Below are 20,176 nucleotides of genomic sequence, written 5' to 3'. Positions count from 1 at the left end.
ACACAAAGTAAGCCGTAGCACCAACAACAATTTTTGCAATCACATGGGTAGCCATCTTCGAGTTCGCTATACCAACCAGGAAATCAAAGATCACACTCCATTTATTCTGAATAGACTCCATACCAGCTTTGTCGCGAACCCCATACCAAATACTTTCCGCAAACTTACATTCAAAAAATAAGTGCTGGTGAGAATCTGGTCCTCGTGTACATAAAGAGCAACACAAGAGATTAAAATTCGTACTATCCGAATTCCACTTGCTCATGACATCTTGAGTTTTTAGTTTCTGATGTATAATCAGCCACATAAGAAAAGAATGCCTCGAGATAGCCTGTGGAAACCACACCACTCTCGACCAGCCTACCTCATTTTGAGCTTGACGCAAATCCTCCCAAGCCGAATAAGTAGAGAACTCCGAAAGCATACCCCTCCTCGTTCGCCACATTACCCTATCTTGTTGACTCGGATCCAACGAGATATCTTTCAAACTTATCAGCCCTGGGAAACGACTAACCCAAAATATCGGCCAGCCCCAATCACCATTTGTATTGACATCAGCCAACCTTAATCTCATATTAAATCCCGCATTTGCAATACTTCGGGGATTAACACTGGTAGTAAGAGGACAAACATCATCCCATACGTCAAACCAAGCAGAAGTATTCATCCCGTTTCCCACCTTCGTCCATATATGATTACGAACAAGCGACCTGAGACTTAGCATTTTACGCCAGCTCCAAGAAAGATTATTCTGCACAGGCACATCCCAAAAACATCGATCCCTGATACGGTAAGAATGTATCCATTTGACCCATAACGATTCCCGACCAGTAATCAGACTCCATATATGAACAACCATGAGAGCATTATTCATATCCCCCACTCTACGGATACCAAGCCCCCCTTCACTTCTTGGCAAACAGACCAAACGCCACTTCACTTTAGCCTTGCCTCTAATATTATTACCCTGCGTCCACAAAAAAGATCTCATACGATCCTCTAGCTCTTTAATTATACGTTTTGGCAATATAAAAACCGACGCCCAATACAAGTGCATAGAAGATAAGACCGATATGATCAGTTGCACTCTACCCGCAAAAGATAACGTCTTGTTTTTCCAGTCCATAATTCTAGCGTCCATACTCTCCACAAGCTTTTTACAATCCTTATAATGAAGCCGAGACAAAATAAGAGGGACACCAAGGTAACAAACCGGTAACACCCCCTCCTCGAATTGTGTTATAGACCGAATACGAGTTTTGACCAACTCCGCAACATTACCAAAAAACACAGTGCTTTTCACCATACTCGGAACCAGGCCCGACATATACTAAACATATTAAGGGATTCCATAATAACATTAGCCGACTTATGGTCACCTCTAGCAAAGAGAAACAAGTCATCCGCGAAACAGAGGATAATAATTTTTTGTTTATCACATTTGTTATGGAACCTGAAATCCGCAGAGCTCGACGCTTGCTTTTGAAGGATCAACGTTAGCACTTCCATAACCAGAGTAAAAATGTACGGAGACATTGGATCACCCTGTCGAAGCCCCCTTTTCCCTTTAAAATACCCATGGAGACTCCCATTTATAGCCATAGAGAATGAAGTCGAAGCAACACAAGCCATAACCCATTTGACCATCTTGTGATGAAAACCAAACCCCTTCAAAATCTGCTCAATAAACTCCCACTCTACCGTATCATATGCCTTCTGAATGTCTACCTTAAACGCACATCTCGGCGGACCAACATCACGATGGTAATTATGCATTAGTTCCTGAGTCAAAAGAATGTTATCAGAAATTCTCCGACCTGGAACAAACGCAGACTGGTTAACGCTAACAATATCCCCAAGCCCCTCTTTGATTCGGTTGGAAATAATCTTGCTAATACACTTGTATAACGTGTTGCAACAAGAAATAGGACGATAATCCGTAACCAGAGATGGGGTTGTAACCTTCGGAATTAACGAAATAATCGTGTGATTTAGCTGATTAAGCAACAAACCATTATTGAAGAAATCCTTCACGGCACGACAAACATCCATGCCCACAATATCCCATGCCCTCTTAAAGAATATCGACGTGTACCCATCTGGCCCAGGCGCCTTATTCCCCGCTATAGAAAACATCACATTTTTAATCTCCTCATCCGTAACCTGACGAACCATGTAATCGGCCCTCTCTGAAGATAGCACATTCCGAAACAAATCAGGAGTTGGTTGTAGATTAATATTACCTCTTGTTCCAAAGAACTTCATGTAGTGGTCCACCAAATCTTTAGGCACCGCCTCTCCTTGATACAAATTTCTCGCTACATCCTTAATCGAAAATATATTACTTCGATGATTCTTTGCTTTGACCACGTTGTGAAAGTATTTCTTATTTGAGTCTCCCAGCTCAAGCCAATCCACCTTCGACTTCTGTTGTAAAAAAAAGAGCTTCATCCCGAACCGCATCTTTATACCCTTGAAGCAATCGATCTTGGTTATTCATCAGCTCCTCGTTATCTGGATTCGAATCCAACAGTTGCTGACACTCATCTAACATCTTCCGAGCTTCATTAACTTTCTCATGCAAGTTCCCTTGTTTATACATAAGTTTCCACATCGGAGATTTCAAACACTTTAGATTTTTCACTACTTGAAACATCGCGTGACCATTAACTTTCGTCTCCCAAATTGTCTTCACCTCACCCAAAAATTCTTTCTTCTCAGCCAGTAAATTAATAAATTTAAAAGGCTTAGCTTTATCTCTTCTAATATTTGGTAACACAAGAGTGTAAGGGGTATGGTCTGAAATACGGTAAGGAAGGAAACAAGCAGCAGCATTAGGAAAAACATCAATAAAACTCGAGTTCCCCATCACTCGGTCTATCATTCTAAAAATCGCCTTACCTTTCTTCTGCTTATTAGTCCAGGTGTAGTGTAAACCTGAACTATTGACATCAACCATCTCTATATTATTGACACATTCCTTGAATTCCCTAGTTCCAATATTTGACGTTGAGGATCCAGACAAAGAATCATCAAGAAACAGAATCGAGTTAAAATCTCCCAACATAACCCAAGGTTTGTCACCAACGAATAGGTTATGTTTACACAGATCATTCCACAACTCCCTTCTAGTATTGTAATGGTTTTCAGCATACACAAAGGAACAAAAAAACGATTTCCTATCAAGCTTAAACGTAATCTGCGAATGAACAACCTGATCAGTTTGATGAAGAACCATGACATCCACCATATTTGCATCCCATCCAATCATTATACGAGTCCCTCTATTACAACAACTCGCATTCGACACCCAGTTCCAAGCCTGACAAACATTTTTACCAACATTCGATACAATCGAAGCATCCAAATGAGTCTCTAATAAAGCACACACCTGAACCTTAGTTTCAACAATAACCTGACGAACCTCCTTTTGTTTTAGCGAGCGGTTCAGCCCCCTAACATTCCAAGTAACAATGCTACCCATTGATAACCCCATCATTAGGTGTGCTTGCACCTTTAGAAATATTACCCTCCAATTTTCTATCCATGAAGCTCGGAATTTCTGCTAATAAATCATCGACTGCAACATCATCAGCAATAACCTCTTCTGTGCCACCCCTACTACCCTTGCTAGCTTTAACTGGCTGATTATTAGATCTTTTAACATTATCTGCTGTATGGTTAGTCTGACCCGTATTGCCTCCAATATTAGTGACATTATCAGCCTTCTGCATATCATGATTGTTCAACACAGCATCATCCTGAAGCACATCAAACGAATTCGAAGTCCCAACCCGAGATGAGGAAGCTGCATCCCTATCAGACTTGTTGTTAATTACCAGCCTATAAACCATTCTTTGTTTCTGTTTTTGCACATGAAAACCCGGTTGGCCACCCTTCTTATTTTTACCTTTAACATCTTGAAATTCATCGTTTCGCTTATTACCATCATCAGTAGCCGTATGTTTCGGATTTTTTGGACACGTAGAACTATCATGTCCAAACACACAACACGCAGGACATCTAAGAGGTTCCCAATCATATTCAATCCTAACCTCCACTTTAGAATAACCCTTACCATCCATGGACGGAACTGCCACCAACACACTACGCTTTAACTCCTTCCCAGCATTAACTTCAATAAGGGTTCTCGCAAAGCTACTCCTACCCCAAGATTCCGAGCACATCGACGCCGTGTATGAATCAACCATTTTAGGCACACCAATCTTAGACGCCAGCAAGCTCAAACCATCCTCAGTAAACGCTGGAAGCGGCACATCATGCATTTTAACTGATGCGTGCAAGTGTGTATATGTTTTAGATGTATATTTTAAGCCCTTTTTACACTTTTAGTCAACTTTTAAATTTATAAAACACGATATTTACTAACACTAAACACACATATGGGCAAGTGCACCCATCGTGGACGTAGTATAGTGTTGGTAAGATACCGAGGTCGTCCAAGGACACAAGTGCTTTTAGTACCGGTTTATCCTCAACGTCTAACCAAATCAAAATGTTAGATAAGATTTTTAAACTAAGAAAATAAAACTAACTAAATGCTGAAAAATAAAAATAAAAATAAAAACAGATAGACAAGATGAATCACTTGGATCCGACTCGTGTATTAGTATAACCTTTGATTATTTTCGCACTTTTGCACTTGTTTAAGAGATTATCTTAGTTATTGTAGTAGGCCCCTCTTTTGAAGGCGACGTTACCCTCAACCCAGTAGTTTGAGTCAGCAAGGATACAATCCTAAAGGGTCGGATTATTGAAAGATAATGAATTAAGTTATTAATGCAAATTATGGTAGGCCCCTCTTTTGGAGGTGATGTTACCCTCGACTAAGTAGTCTGAGTCAGCAGGGATACAGTCCTAAATAGCCGGGTTATAGTATTAATAGTAGTTAACTTATGAGGGGGTCAAAGAGTTTGGATCCCCACCATCCAATACCTTTGGGTATTGAAGGAGATCCTACTAAATTTGACCCAGGTCCCTTGCATGACCTCTAAACGCTGAACAAGGGCAAGACCCTTACCAAACCGTTCCCTTAACCCCCGACCAGGTAGCCAACATACCTCCATATAGACCGTGGAGATATGAATGGTGAAAATCTTTTATTTTATATAGACAGTAAAATAATGCCAAGACACCACTGACAAACGATAAGGAAGAATCACCTTCAACATAAGCAATAGTTATTAAAGTCATTAATACAAAACCAAATAAAAAGTGCAAAAGATTAAAAATAAAAAGTATTATACTAAACACTTGTCTTCACCAAGTGATGTAAGAGACTTAGGCAAACGTGGCCTTGATTGTCAAGAACTCTTACGATCAATCTTGGATCCCGAGACGACTCACACACTCTATGATGGACAATGGATGATGGTGGTGGATGTTGGTGTTGTGATGGTGGTGGGTGGTGGATGAAGTGTGAGAGAGGTGGTGTGCCAAGGGATGAGTTGAAATGGCTCCAAGCACTCCTATTTATAGGCTGAACAAAAGCCTGGGCACGGCCCCGTGCGCGCTGGGCACGGCCCCGTGTCCGTCTGACACTCTATCTATTCATTAATTGTAATTCTCAATTACAATAAATGCGCCTGCAGTACTCTGAGCACGGCCCCGTGTCCGCTGAGCACAGCCCCGTGGTGGGCGGTGGAAGCTTCTACAGGTTTGTCTTTTGTGCCAAGGCTGACCATGACCCCGTGTTCGCTGGGCACGCCCCGTGTTGAGCTGGACACGCCCCGTGTTGAGCTGGGCACAGCCCCGTGCTCAACTGGGCACAGCCCCATGCTCAGCTGGGCACAGCCCCATGCTCAGCTTTCTTCTTGTTTTTGCTTTGGGAGATGCTGTCGAGGAGTCGGGCATGCCACGTTTCTTCCTTTTCTTTGTATTTATGTTGGATTTGGCTGCAGTTTTTCTTCTTTTGTTCGTTTAAGCTCTTTTAAGCCTGAAAATACAAAAGGAAGACAAAAGCACACTTTTTCCAACATTAGTACTTAAAAAGGGTTAGTTTTATGCCTCATTTGATGTAATTTATATGTTGCATTTTACACACATCAAATACCCCCACACTTGAATCTTTGCTTGTCCTCAAGCAAAACTCTTTAATATGTGGCTTACACTCCCAAATGGAATAGGTAGAAGAGAAGATTTTGGGCTTGTCTTGAGTGTCGGGAATCCAAGATCTTTATTGGGTTTTATTTTTATACTATTTACAATCCTATTCGTTATGATTTATTTAGAACGTTTCATAAGAGAAATTACTTATTTGGGCATAACATGCCTCTTTAAAATTTCATTTATATACAAGTTCACATACCTCACGGGGGATCACTCAACACTCGGCCGAAGGTGTATTTTTAGTTAATCACTCGAGAGCGGCATGGAACTTACTCCTACCATAAGCTTGCCAAGCAATCAATCCTCCTCCTTTTTAACTATATACCTTTGTAAATATCAAGAGGAATTTTTTTGGGGAAGTGTTAGGCTTGGGTTAAAGGTAGGTGGTTGGGTTAGTGGTTAGTAGAAAAGGGCGAAAGGCGTAAAAAGCGTCGGTTTTCGTAAGACTTTTTTTTTGACTTTTTATTTTAATGAAGCAATTTTTCAAACAAAGTTCTTTTTGATAACCTTGTTTGTTTATTTCTTTTGGCTTCATTATTATCATCATTTTTCTCTCTTTTTTTTTTAAGGAAGTCATAAGAAAAACCGTGCTTTTTTACTAAAATAAAGGGTTTAAAATGAAAAAGGGGTTTTGGTGGGAAAAAGGGTGTTTGTTTTGGGTTAAGAAATGAAAAGGTTTAGGCTCAAATGGGTTAACTAGGGGGATTTTGGGTAGGTGGTAAAAAAAATAATGGTGTAGAAATAAAAAAGGGTTAGTCCTATTGCCTCCATCATTTACTAACAAGGGTTTAAGTTGGTAAGGACCGGAAATGTATCGTCGTGGCAAGTTCTAGAGTTGTAAGAAACCAAGCGGCTATTCACACAAGAAACGAAAAATGAGCATTTAATCTAAAGATGTGTATTTGTATGCTCAATAAAGGCTCAAAACTCACTTATTGTGGGAATGGGTTTATAATGTGATCAAGTATATATAATTAAATTTTAACTAGATTTGTCATGCCTTTTCATAATTTTCTTATGTTGATTCTTTTTATCATGACGCTATCGGTTGTAAATTTGTAAAAATATAACCTTTCTAGAATTTGTTATTCCCAAATTAAACCAAGACAAGTAAAAAAATGAAAAGTTTGAAAAAAAATTTGGGGTGATTAGCGGTTCCAATAGAGTTTTGTGTAAGGCTTGTTATTAGGACTTGCAAAATTCAAGGTTTTAGTATCCCCCCCCCCCACACTTAAATTACACATTGTCCTCAATGTGTTCCAAAAATAAGTTTTTTGGTTGATTAAAATGTGTAAAAGTGGGTTAAAAACACGATTTTATGTTACTGGGTAGCTGAACACGGGGTGGTGTTGGCTGAGCACGGCCCTGTGTCCAGACTGCCAGTATCAAAAGTAAATAGAAGGCTGGGCACGGGGCCGTGTTCAATGAGCACGGCCCCGTGTCCAGGTACCTGAACTGGGCATTTCTGCAGATTTTTGGGCACGGGGGCGTGTTGGGTTGAGCACGACCCCGTGCTGAACTTGCTGTAATGAAGAAAAATTGTCGAGAGGCTCTGTTTTTGTGCATGGGGTGTTGGTTCAAGCTTCCCTTAGTATCCTTCACCATCGTGAGTGTGTTTTATTCCTGCAAATTAAAACTAAACTAGAAAGCATAAAAGTTAAACTAATCTAAAACTAAGGATAGTTCCGCGGAATCCCTCCGTGGTGCGCCACGTTTATAAGGGTCCTTGGCTAGACCCTCCTTATCGGGTGGTTCTGGCTCATCTTCAATTAGGGGGTCATTATTGCCAAAAGGATATTTCATTGAGCGCTCAAGATCTATGCTCCTTTTGAATGCCCCTAATTGAAGTGGTAGATTGTTGACCTTCCGGTTTTTCAAAGCTTCATGAGTTTTTACAAAAGGTCGTCCCAACACTAGAGGAGCGTCATCGAGGATGACAAAGTCGGTTGGGATTACCATTTGATTTGTTTGAACCAAAACATCCTCCACTACACCGATTGATTTTATTACTTTCCGATCGGATAGAAAAATGGGTATTTGAAGTGGAGAAAAATCACTAATACTTAATTTTTCGAAAATGTAGTTAGGCATTATGTTAACACAAAGATCTTTATCAATGGTGATATTACTAATAAAGGAATTTTGAAAGAAACATGGAACCGGTGTAATGTTAATTTCAAAAGGATCTTCTTTTATTAGTGAAGTTTGATCATTAGTTAACTTAACACTTACCATTTCTTCAATTTTAGTATTAGTGTTTAGCTCTTTTAAAAACTTAGCATGAGGGGTAACTAAATAATGATTTTCAAAAGAAGGTGACAAGAGATTAATTTCTTCTAAATTAGACTCTTCTTGAACTTTATCGTTATCGACCTCACCTTTTTCGTTGTTTAGCTCATGAGTTGGTTTTTCACTTATTTGTTCTTCCATTTTTAATTCCTCAATTATCGTTTCTTCCTTTTTTAATTCTTCTCTTGCGCGGGACTCCTCTTCCCTTGCGCGAGATTCTTTTATGCATCTTTCGATAAATTTGAGTTTTTCTATTATCCCATCGGCTATGTCGGTGATAGAGTAAGGATCGGGATCCTCAAAGCTTGAATCCGGTTGTTCGATCCTTGGCTCCTCATAGTACCCATATGAAGTAGATGGCTCACACCATTATTCTTCATGATAAGTATATGATGGATAAGGGTCGAAACTTTGTTCTTCATAGTACTCATATGAGGTGAGTTGTTCACGCCATGGTTCCTCATAATAAGATTATGAAGGTGGTGGCTCATATCTTGAGTCCTCAAAGTATGAGTATGAAGGCTCATACCTTGGTTCATCAAAATATGAGTATGAGGAAGGAGGTTCATACCTTTGGTCTTCATAGGGTGTGTATGAAGTTGATGGCTCGTACCTGGGCTCCTCATAATGGTTGTATGAAGTGGACGGTTGAAACAAGTTACAATATTGTACCGAGTGCGGGTTACCACAATTAGTGCAATAGTCCCTCATATAATCATCCTCCTCATAAGTGTAGTTGTAACCTCCTGAGTATTGATCCATAAGAATCACTCAGCAGACCACAACTGAGTCTCGGGACCAGGAAACAAAATAAAGGACGGAAACAGAAGGCTGGACACGGCCCCGTGTTCAGTGGACACGGCCCCGTGTACAGGATCTGTATCTGGGCGTTTTAATTAAAGTTACTGGTCTCGTTGAGCACGGGGGCGTGTTCGGTGGACACGGCCCCGTGTTCAGACTCTGTATCTGGGTATCTAACTAAAAATATGCAGCACGGGGGCGTGTTCAGTGAGCACGGCCCCGTGTTCAGGCTACTGTGAATGCAAACAAAACTAAAATGCAGAAAAACGTGCGCGCGTTTTAAAAAGGTTTTGAAAAACTGATTAGGCCGTTGATTTTAAGCTTTCTTAAAATCCTTGTGTCCCCGGGAACGGCGCCAAAAACTTGATGCGTGCAAGTGTGTATATGTTTTAGATGTATATTTTAAGCCCTTTTTACACTTTTAGCCAAGTTTTAAATTTATAAAACACGATATTCATTAACACTAAACACACATATGGGCAAGTGCACCCATCATGGACGTAGTATAGTTTTGGTAAGATACAGAGGTCGTCCAAGGACACAAGAGCTTTTAGTACCGGTTTATCCTCAACGTCTAACCAAATCAAAATGTTAGAAAAGATTTTTAAACTAAGAAAATAAAACTAACTAAATGCTGAAAAATAAAAATAAAAATAAAAACAGATAGACAAGATGAATCACTTGGATCCGACTCGTGTATTAGTATAACCTTTGATTATTCGCACTTTTGCACTTGTTTAAGAGATTATCTTAGTTATTGTAGTAGGCCCCTCTTTTGAAGGCGACGTTACCCTCAACCCAGTAGTTTGAGTCAGCAAGGATACAATCCTAAAGGGTCGGATTATTGAAAGATAATGAATTAAGTTATTAATGCAAATTATGGTAGGCCCCTCTTTTGGAGGTGACGTTACCCTCGACTAAGTAGTCTGAGTCAGCAGGGATACAGTCCTAAATAGCCGGGTTATAGTATTAATAGTAGTTAACTTATGAGGGGGTCAAAGAGTTTGGATCCCCACCATCCAATACCTATGGGTATTGAAGGAGATCCTACTAAATTTGACCCAGGTCCCTTGCAGGACCTCTAAACGCTGAACAAGGGCAAGACCCTTACCAAACCGTTCCCTTAACCCCCGACCAGGTAGCCAACATACCTCCATATAGACCGTGGAGATATGAATGGTGAAAATCTTTTATTTTATAGAGACAGTAAAATAATGCCAAGACACCACGGACAAACGATAAGGAAGAATCACCTTCAACATAAGCAACTAGTTATTAAAGTCATTAATACAAAACCAAATAAAAAGTGCAAAAGATTAAAAATAAAAAGTATTACACTAAACACTTGTCTTCACCAAGTGATGTAAGAGACTTAGGCAAACATGGCCTTGATTGTCAAGAACTCTTACGATCAATCTTGGATCCCGAGACGACTCACACACTCTATGATGGACAATGGATGATGGTGGTGGATGATGGTGTTGTGATGGTGATGGGTGGTGGATGAAGTGTGAGAGAGGTGGTGTGCCAAGGGATGAGTTGAAATGGCTCCAAGCACTCCTATTTATAGGCTGAACAGAAGCCTGGGCACGGCCCCATGCCCGCTGGGCACGGCCCCGTGTCCGTCTGACACTCTCTCTCTTCATTAATTGTAATTCGCAATTACAATAAATGCGCCTGCAGTACTCTGAGCACGGCCCCGTGTCCGCTGAGCACGGCCCCGTGGTGGGCGGTGGAAGCTTCTACAGGTTTGTCTTTTGTGCCAAGGCTGACCATGATCCCGTGTTCGCTGGGCACGCCCCGTGTTGAGCTGGACACGCCCCGTGTTGAGCTGGGCACAGCCCCGTGCTCAGCTGGGCACAGCCCCATGCTCAGCTGGGCACAGCCCCATGCTCAGCTTTCTTCTTGTTTTTGCTTTGGGAGATGCTGTCGAGGAGTCGGGCATGCCACGTTTCTTCCTTTTCTTTGTATTTATGTTGCATTTGGCTGCATTTTGCTTCTTTTGTTCGTTTAAGCTCTTTTAACCCTGAAAATACAAAAGGAAGACAAAAGCACACTTTTTCCAACATTAGTACTTAAAAAGGGTTCGTTTTATGCCTCATTTGATGTAATTTATATGTTGCATTTTACACACATCATTAACCCACACTGGGATATCAGTTATTTCCTCTTTCATTAACGTAGCAGACGGGGACCATTCTTTAAGAATAATCGGCACGTTTCGAATCGTCCAAGGACCATCCTCCATGAGTTGTTCCAGTCCCTTCTTCGTTTTGAACTTAAAGAAGAAAAAAACTTTCGCATTCATCATCATCCTCAGTAAACCATGTTTAGCCCAATTATTCTTCACATAATAGTCAACCACCGGATAAGCTAATCTCTTTCCCAAAAAATAACCATATAGCGTGTTCTCAAATCTATCGTGAACTTCTTTTACCGAAGAGACAGGTATAACAACATCCACTCCTTCAACAGTATCACTTGATTCCATTCTTCTGAAGTTTATTTTCACTTCCTCCTTTTGTGCCTGAACTACCTTTGCAAACGTTAGAGGCGGCCTAGTTCTATCACTCTCATCAGTTTCTCCATTAACCTTCCCATCCTCATGCATTTGTGAATCTTTGCTCATGTTTGTAATAGGCGGTTTACGGAAATCAGCAAATGTTGGGAAGTTAAGTGTCTGCTCCCCTACAGGTTTTGATATTTTGGACAACCCATCCAAGATCGATGGACCAGCTGTCGAATACGCTCCCCTCCTAGGCATCAAAGAATTCCCTTCAATATTCGTAACCCTCAATCCAATTCCTTTCGAAGATATCGAACCACCACCATCCCTGATCATACCATAATCATCGAATTCCACACTACCATCACTTCTACCCTCCATGCAAGCAAAACAATGTGAAACAAAGAGCAACCAGTCGACACAAAAATCACAAAACACAAAACCCTTATCCTTTAAACCCTAAGATCAATTATCCACCCTTAACTGATTATAAAAGCGTTATCGATCTAGCTAAATTAAACTCAGTTAACCGCAATCAACAACTACTAGTTTAATCAATCAGGGTTTCGAAAAGTCCCTAGAGCGGCGATTAAGAAAAAACGAAGAAGAAAACCCTAATTCCTAAACGGTCACCAATGCTAACTAGTTCGTTCTAGAGGATTGATGAATCAAAACTCCAGTAACAGACTGTTATACATAAGATCATGAAGAAAAACTAGGGTTTCATGAGGAACAAAAAATCGCCTAAAGGAGAGAGAGAAAGGGTTTTCAACTTGGTATTTTTAATAAACAAACAAACAAACAAAAAATCTTTGTTAAAAAAGGAATTCGATTTATTTACTTGGATAAAAAATGAAAATGTGCGCCAAGTGATCGAAAGATTCTGTCATTTAAAAGCAGAATTAGCAAGATTCAGAATCAAGAAAGATGAGGAAGAGTTGGTTGATAAGATGTTTGAGGCATTGCCGAATGAACAAGATTGGCAATATTTTGGTCTAGTGCTCAAGAACACAAAGCCGATGGCAGAAATGACACTGAACTGGTTAATTGAATGGCTAGAGGGGCACGAGTTGGAAATCAAGAAGATGAATAAAGTAAGCAACACACAGTATCAACAAAATGTTGATCTGTATTATAGATGCAGCATGATTTCCAAAGCTACATCTCCAAAAACGGCTTTTAGTGTCGAAAGCTCAAACACTGTTTCACAAGAAAAGTCTAACAGTGGGTTTTCATCAAGCAGTTATGGGTATCATGGTACTGGTTCTAGTGCACCTACATCATCTACATCAAACACTCAGTAATCTCAAAGTACTTCAAACTCCAATGTATTCCAATGCAACATAGTCGTCAATCTAAACAATGCACAAAACTTTAATGAGGAAACGGCTAAGCAGAAAATGGTGTTTGTCGCATCAATTCTGGAATCTTATGAGAGCCTAGTCTTCGGGAAGATTGGCAACACCAATCTCACTAAAGAAGACTATGATCAAATTGACCCGGAAGAGATGGAACTGATAGACATCCGTTGGGGTATGGCTAGTATTATTTGCCGAGCTCAGAGATTCATGGAGATTACAGGGCGAAACTCGATTGGAGGACCGTCAACAAAGTTAGGCTTCGACAAGTCGAAGGTGACATGTTTTAAATGCAAACAAAAGGGCCACTTCAAGAGAGAATTCCGGAACTCTTCTACTGACGAAACTGCCAACCCGTTCCACGACGACTACTACAGAAAGGCAATCGATCACCGAAATCGTGAGGAGCAACCGAAAATGAAGCAAATTGAAGACAATCCGAAAGAAAAGTCGAGAGCTTTGGCGGTGATTTAAGTTGATGTTGTCGGTTATGCATTTATGGCACAAGTTGAAACACCACCAACATCAACATACAACCGAGAAAGAAGTTTGGCATTAATAAAGAAGAAAAGGATCTACAATGCTTACAAAGAAGCTAAAAGGCGAAAAGATGGGATCCAGACCGAGAGTGTTACTTGGACCCAAAGGGAAACATTTGTGTTGATCCAGCAACCACTGATTTCGAAGCTCTTGTTAAATCAATCCCGATAGTAGAAGAACAAATCAAGATAGATGCAGCAAACAGAGCTGAGAGAGAAAGACTGAAACAGGAGAGATATGAGGCATATCTGAGATCTAAGGAGCCAAAGAAACTGGACGAAGGGATTATCGACGTTGAGAAAGAGATGACAGCCGAAAAATTGACAAAGATGGCAGATCAAGTCTTGATGGCAAAGGCCCTTGAGGTAGATTCCAAGTCTGCTTATAAGTCTGAGTCGTCAGAAAAGGTCAGTTCCAGTGGTTTAGATAATGAACCAGGTAAGGCTGAAAATGCTAAATCTGAGAGTGTTTGCAGAGGTTGCATGCGAGAGTGCAAAGTCTGCAACACACCCGAATATCTCTCAAGAACGAGAATCCAGTAGCTAACAGATAAAATTGGCATTATAGACAGAGAAGTAATTGGTCGAGATAAACTAATAAAAGGTTCAATTGAAAGAATCAAAGAATTAACTAAAAAAATTGAAACTGATAAAAATGATGTTGAACGATTTTGCAAAGAAAATGAAAAATTGATGCTTGAAAACAGAAAAAATTCTGAAAATATTGACAAACTTAAAAGAACAATAAAAGATTCAGATGAACGCAACTCAAAAACTCATAAAGAAAATACACATTTATCAGGAGTTCTTCAAGCTAAAGAGAAACTGATAAATCAGCAACTGGATGAGATTGCGAATCTTAAGCTTCAGTTTCAGGAAGCTAAGATTAAGAATGAGAGAATCAATCTGAAACGGAACAACTATTCGTCTGCCAGCTTTGTTCTTCAGCATATAGTTCTCAAACCAATTGGGAAGAACAAAGCCGGTGAAGATGTTTACTCAGATGGAACACGGGTAGGGTATCACAAGATTCCACCACCCATGTGCAATATTTTCACGAAAAAACAATCTGGGTTGGTTAATGAATCTAAATCAAGTGATAAAATTGATGTTGAAAAACTACTAGAAAACATTGATGTCACGTTCAATTCACAAACCGATGAAGATAGCATTGAATCTGAGGTTGTGAAAAATGTTGTTGAGAAAGTGTTAAAATCTGACAGTGATTCCACAATTGAGGATGATGAATGTTTCTTAAACAATTACATCCCGAAACCTAAGTCCCAGGACAACTTAAGTGATGAACCGACTCTTGTCATGTACAAGATGAATGGTTCTGATAAGTTGTACTCGGATACAAAGTTTCCGATCGAAAACGTAAATGTGGATAAACTGAAAAAGGTTTTCAAGTTAGTTGAGATCGATGTATCTGAAATCGAAGGTTTGACGAGTTCTAAGAGGTTTTTGAACTTTCAACGTGATAAATCTTACTACAAAAAACCAAGTGTGCCACCGCGTTTTCATAAAAACAACCAAAACAGAGGGTTTGGTGGGCATTAGGGTGGTAAGAATTACCAGAGAAAGAACTTTCAGAAAATAAAATTTGTTGAAAAGAAAACATTTGTGAAGAGCTTAAGCTCAATTTCCGAACAAGAATCGGAAATTTTCTCAAAAACAAATGAAGAGTTTTTTGCTAAAAAGGTCTCTCAAACGTAGACAGATGGTCAAAATCGGGTCGTCGATACATGAAAGTGCTTTAAATGTGATCAGATTAGACACATTGCACGAAAATGCACCAATCTGAAACCTAAGTCTGTGGTTGTTGAGAATCCAAAGAAGTTAAATGATGTCAAAGGCAAAGCGTCTATGTCTGTTGAAAGGAAGATTCCAAAATCTAAAAACGTTAAAACCAAATCTAAACCTGTTAAAGAATTGGTAAAGAAAAATGGTGAATTTTACAAATGGGTTGCTCCTCCACAACAAACATGGATGCCGAAATCTCAAGCAAATGCATCAAATGAAACAAAACCGAAGGTTTCTGATAGTGCTGCAAAACAATCATCTTCAACCAAACCGGTTAAGATGAATGTACCTTTGGATTTTTATGAGAAACTTGAGAAACAAACTTCTTCGACCCCACCGGGCAAGAAGTATGTTCCAAAGAAGGTTCAACCATCTGGTCAAACTAAAAAGAATGAATTTTTTCTATACAAAGAGGTTAAGGTTGGAACCGAAAAAAGTTTGGAAATGAACAACAAAAACTTCCCACCACTGTACACAACAAAAACTCACATTAACATCGAGCTACCCGAGTCAAAGGAGGCTTGGGTTCCTTCAACTTCTAACTAAATTGCATGTGAAATGTGCAGGAGCTCCCAAGATCTATTTCAAAGTGGATTATGGATAACGGAGCGTCCCGGCACATGACAGGGCGGAAGACCCTACTGTACGAAGTTAAAGGTTTTAATGGTGGTTATGTTGGTTTCGCTGGTAACCAAGGTGGTCGAATTATTGGGGCGGGCACGTTATCTAACGGTGTTGTTACATTTGAACGAGTCAACTACATACCAGAACTGGAGAACAATTTGCTCAGCATTTCTCAAATTTGTTACAGGATGTACACAACACATTTTACCGACAAGGAGTGTCTGATTCTGAAGCCGGGGTCTGTTATCCCCGAGGAGTGGATCATTATGTGAGCGCCGAGGGTAAACGACTTGTACGTGTTAGACATGAGTGTTGCTACAACTACTACGGGTCATCCTCAGTGTTTTGTATCGAAAGCTACCGAGAAGGAGTCAGTGTTGTGGCATCGGAAAATGGGCCACATCCACCTACGTAAGATGAATCACCTGGTGCATAATGATCTTGTTAAAGGTGTGAATCTGAAGAGTTTCCATTTGGAGGGAGAATGTATTAGTTGTCTGAAAGGAAAGCAACACAAGAAATCTCACCCCAGAAAGACGGAGAACTCAATCTCAAAGCCACTTGAAAGACTTTACACGGATCTCTTTAGTCATGTGAACATGAAGAGCATTTCTGGAGATCTTTAGTGTTTAGTGGTTACCGATGACTATTCGAGATTTTCATGGGTGATGTTCTTGAAGTCAAAAGATGAAACATTTGAGAGTTTGCTGAAATTGTTCAAGAAAATAGAGAACCTGTACCAGTCCCGCATTTCTCAATTACGAAGTGATAATGGTACGGAGTTCAAAAACAATAAGATGGAAGAATTCTGTGACAGAAGAGGTATATTGCAAGAGTTCAGTGCGCCATACACTCCACAGCAGAATGGAGTTGCAGAAAAGAAAAATCGGACGCTGATAGAAATGGCACGAACGATGTTGGCTGACGCAAAGCTTCCTATCAACTTTTGGGGAGAAGCCATATCTGCCGCTTGCTATACTCTCAACTTGGTTCTTACTGTGAAGAAGCATAACAAAATGTGTTTCGAGCTCCTCAACAAACGAAAGCCTAACATGGAATATCTAGAGCCGTTCGGGTCACCCTGTACAGTTCTGGATCCTGATGGAAAGTTTGGTTCTAAGAGTTTGGAAGGAATCTTCGTGGGTTATTCTAGTCCACTTAGACGGGTCTTCGTTCCAAGTCTCGGGAGGATCATTGAAGCTCAACACGTGGAATGTCAAGGATATACTATGCCTCCACAGAAACCTGCAGACTTATGGCGATTCGGCTATGATGCATTATGGGATTCATTCGACTTACCAGAAGAGCCAGAGTTCTTTGATCAAATTAATCTATTTCGGGAATATGAAGCTTCCTAGAATAGATTGCCAGCAAAGTCTTCAAGGCGTCAACAAATTTCCAATGATCATGAAGCTGGTCCTAGTCATAGTGGTTAAAGTGTTGATTTGCAGCAAACTCACACTTCAGAACAAGAGCCTGCTCCAGAAAATCAGACAACAGTTGATGATGATTCAGAGTCTGACTCGAATAGCCTGACCTTTGATCGAGGTGATTCAGAATCTGAGGGGGAGTAGATGCAGTCTTCAGACCAGACAATTCAAGTTGATGAACAAGTTGTGGATCAGAATGTCACGAATTTGGAAAGCGAGGTGAACGTTCCCAGTGAAGTTATGCCAAGGACTCTATCTTATCACCCGAGGAGTTGATTATTGGGGAACTGCAATCAGGAGTTCGAACGAGAAGTCAAATAGACCAAGGATTCATGTTTTTAGACTAAAGTTGCTCCATTACAAACTGATTTCTCACTCAGTTGCTTTATATCGCGAGTTGAACCACGAACGTATAAAGAAGCACTGACGGAAGAATCATGGGTTAATGCGATAGAAGAGGAGCTAGGTCAATTTGAAAAGCTTTGAGTTTGGAAGCTTGTCGATCTACCTGATGGGCACAGAAAGATAAACACCAAGTGGGTGTTCAAATGCAAGAGAGACGATCGAGGAGTGATAGTGAGAAACAAAGCTCACCTAGTCGTTCAGGGCTTTAGTCAGCAAGAAGGGATAGACTTCACAGAAGTTTATGCTCCGGTTGCCAGACTCAAAGCCATTAGAATCTTTCTTGCGTTCGCTTCATGGAAAGGGTTTAAGGTTTACCAGTTAGATGTCAAGTCGGCGTTCCTTTACAGAAAAGTGAAAGAGGAGGTCCACGTCGATCAGCCACCGGGCTTCACCGATCCGATTCACAAAGACAAGGTCTCCCTCTTGGACAAAGCGCTGTATGGATTGCATCAGGCCCCGAGAGCCTGGTATGAGACGCTCTCTCAACATTTGCTTTCCAACGGCTTTATTCGAGGAAAAGTGGATGCTACTCTGTTCACTAAGGAGGTCGCTGGTCATCTGCTAATTGTCCAAATATATGTTGATGACATTATATTCGGGTCCACGAACGAGGAACTCTGCAAAGAATTTGAACAAGTGATGAAGCAGAAGTTCGAGATGTCGTCGATGGGTGAGATGAAGTTTTTCCTAGGGCTCCAAGTCGATCAGATGCCAGAGGGGATCTTCATACATCAAACGAAATATGTCTACGACGTTCTGGAGAAATTTAGGATGTCTGAGACTACACCGATGGCCACCCCGTTAGCAACTAATCACGGTATCAATCATGATCTCACCAAAGAGAAGGTCGACGAGACATTATACCGTTCGATGATTGGTTCGTTGATGTATCTGACTGCATCCCGACCCGACATAATGTACCCAACTTGCCTCGCGGCCCGTTATCAGTCGAGTCCAAGGGCTTCGCACATGATGATCGTCAAAAGGATTCTACACTACCTGAGAGGAACATCAAGCCTGGGGTTGTGGTATCCCAAAGACGGTAATTTCAAACTCGAAGACTACTCAGACTCAGATTTCGGATGCTGCAAGCTCAACGCAAAGTCAACAACTGCAGGATGCCAATTCTTCGGACCACGCCTGGTCACTTGGTAGTGTAAGAAACAGACCACCGTTGCTCTTTCAACGTGTGAAGCAGAGTACGTGTCAGCCAGCAACTGCTGCTCGTAGATTCTGTGGATCCAACAACAAATGAGAGATTACGGTTTGCAATTTCATACTTCTCCTATTTTTGTTGATAACTAGACTGCAATCAACATAACAAAAAACCCGGTACATCATGCTAAAACTAAACACATAGAAATTCGACATCACTTCATCCGTGATTGCTACGAGAAGAAGTTGATTCAAATAGAAAAGATCCACATCGACGAACAAAAGGCAGATTTACATACTTAACCATTTGATAAGTCACGTTTTCAATACTTATTAAAATTGAATGGTATGAAACTTTTGTCGTCAGGGGGAGCTATAGTTGGCGTTTGTCGCAACCCCCGCCCCCTATCTGTCCCGGGAACGGGCGGCCGCGATTTACAGTGTTGGTGGTATCGGGGTTTATTAATTTGGCAGCGGAAATTTCATAAGGACTGCAGTTTGGAAATATTTTATCAGAGTAAAACACCACATTTTATACAAATAAACACTTTGGGATAAAACCCAAGTTTTCATTACAAACTGATTTATAGGGATAATTCCCATTTTATTGAAATACACCTCTTCTTTTATTTAGGTAACTTTTATAGCCACTTTTCCAAGCCTTCAGTGCTGCCCAGCTGGCTTCAAATTGGCTTTCACATTGTGTTACCTGAAACGCGTTTTAAAAACATTTGTCAGTGGGGAAATACTGGTGAGTGAATCCCAGTTTAATCAAGAAAGGTTAATTTAATTTAAACAGTATTGAGAGCGATTATAATGTTTACATCTACCCAATTACTCATTCAGTACTGTCAATCCTGACTGGGGGGGGGGGTCATATTACACATTGGCTAACTTTTCGTCCAATGGTAACGTGTCTCACATTTTGTATACAAAACCCCAACATACCGGCAGTAATTGTAGAATTACAAAGACTCAATCACTGTTAAATTGCATTGTAAAATATTTAAGGTTTTGTAAAAACTGTTTACAAAAAGGAGATTACTCACATTGTTGTCTTAGGTTTTCAGTAAGGATTTCCTGGGAATAATCTATAAATTATACAAATGCACACGTGTTAGTATAATAACCCATTTT

At 40.4% G+C, this 20,176-nt stretch overlaps 2 protein-coding genes across 2 annotated transcripts; one reads left to right on the top strand and one right to left on the bottom strand.

Annotated features, from left to right (window-relative positions):
• Nucleotides 1–2,404: 2,404 nt before the first annotated feature.
• Nucleotides 2,405–12,106, bottom strand: LOC110914225. Its single transcript, XM_022159031.1, has 3 exons — nucleotides 11,350–12,106; nucleotides 3,530–4,291; nucleotides 2,405–3,375 (listed from the first exon to the last, which is right to left on the bottom strand). Exons 1-3 carry the CDS (start codon nucleotides 12,104–12,106, stop codon nucleotides 2,405–2,407), a joined length of 2,490 nt encoding a protein of 829 aa, XP_022014723.1.
• Nucleotides 12,107–13,581: 1,475 nt separating this feature from the next.
• On the top strand, nucleotides 13,582–15,182 carry LOC110914224. Its single transcript, XM_022159030.1, has 3 exons — nucleotides 13,582–13,711; nucleotides 13,753–14,061; nucleotides 14,191–15,182. Exons 1-3 carry the CDS (start codon nucleotides 13,582–13,584, stop codon nucleotides 15,180–15,182), a joined length of 1,431 nt encoding a protein of 476 aa, XP_022014722.1.
• The last annotated feature ends 4,994 nt before the right edge of the window (nucleotides 15,183–20,176 follow it).

The sequence above is a fragment of the Helianthus annuus genome, chromosome 15 (genome assembly GCF_002127325.2).
Source record: "Helianthus annuus cultivar XRQ/B chromosome 15, HanXRQr2.0-SUNRISE, whole genome shotgun sequence".
Taxonomy (NCBI): Eukaryota; Viridiplantae; Streptophyta; class Magnoliopsida; order Asterales; family Asteraceae; genus Helianthus; species Helianthus annuus.
The sequence above is the reverse complement of the archived record's forward strand: the minus strand, read 5'-3'. Positions and strand labels throughout refer to the sequence as shown.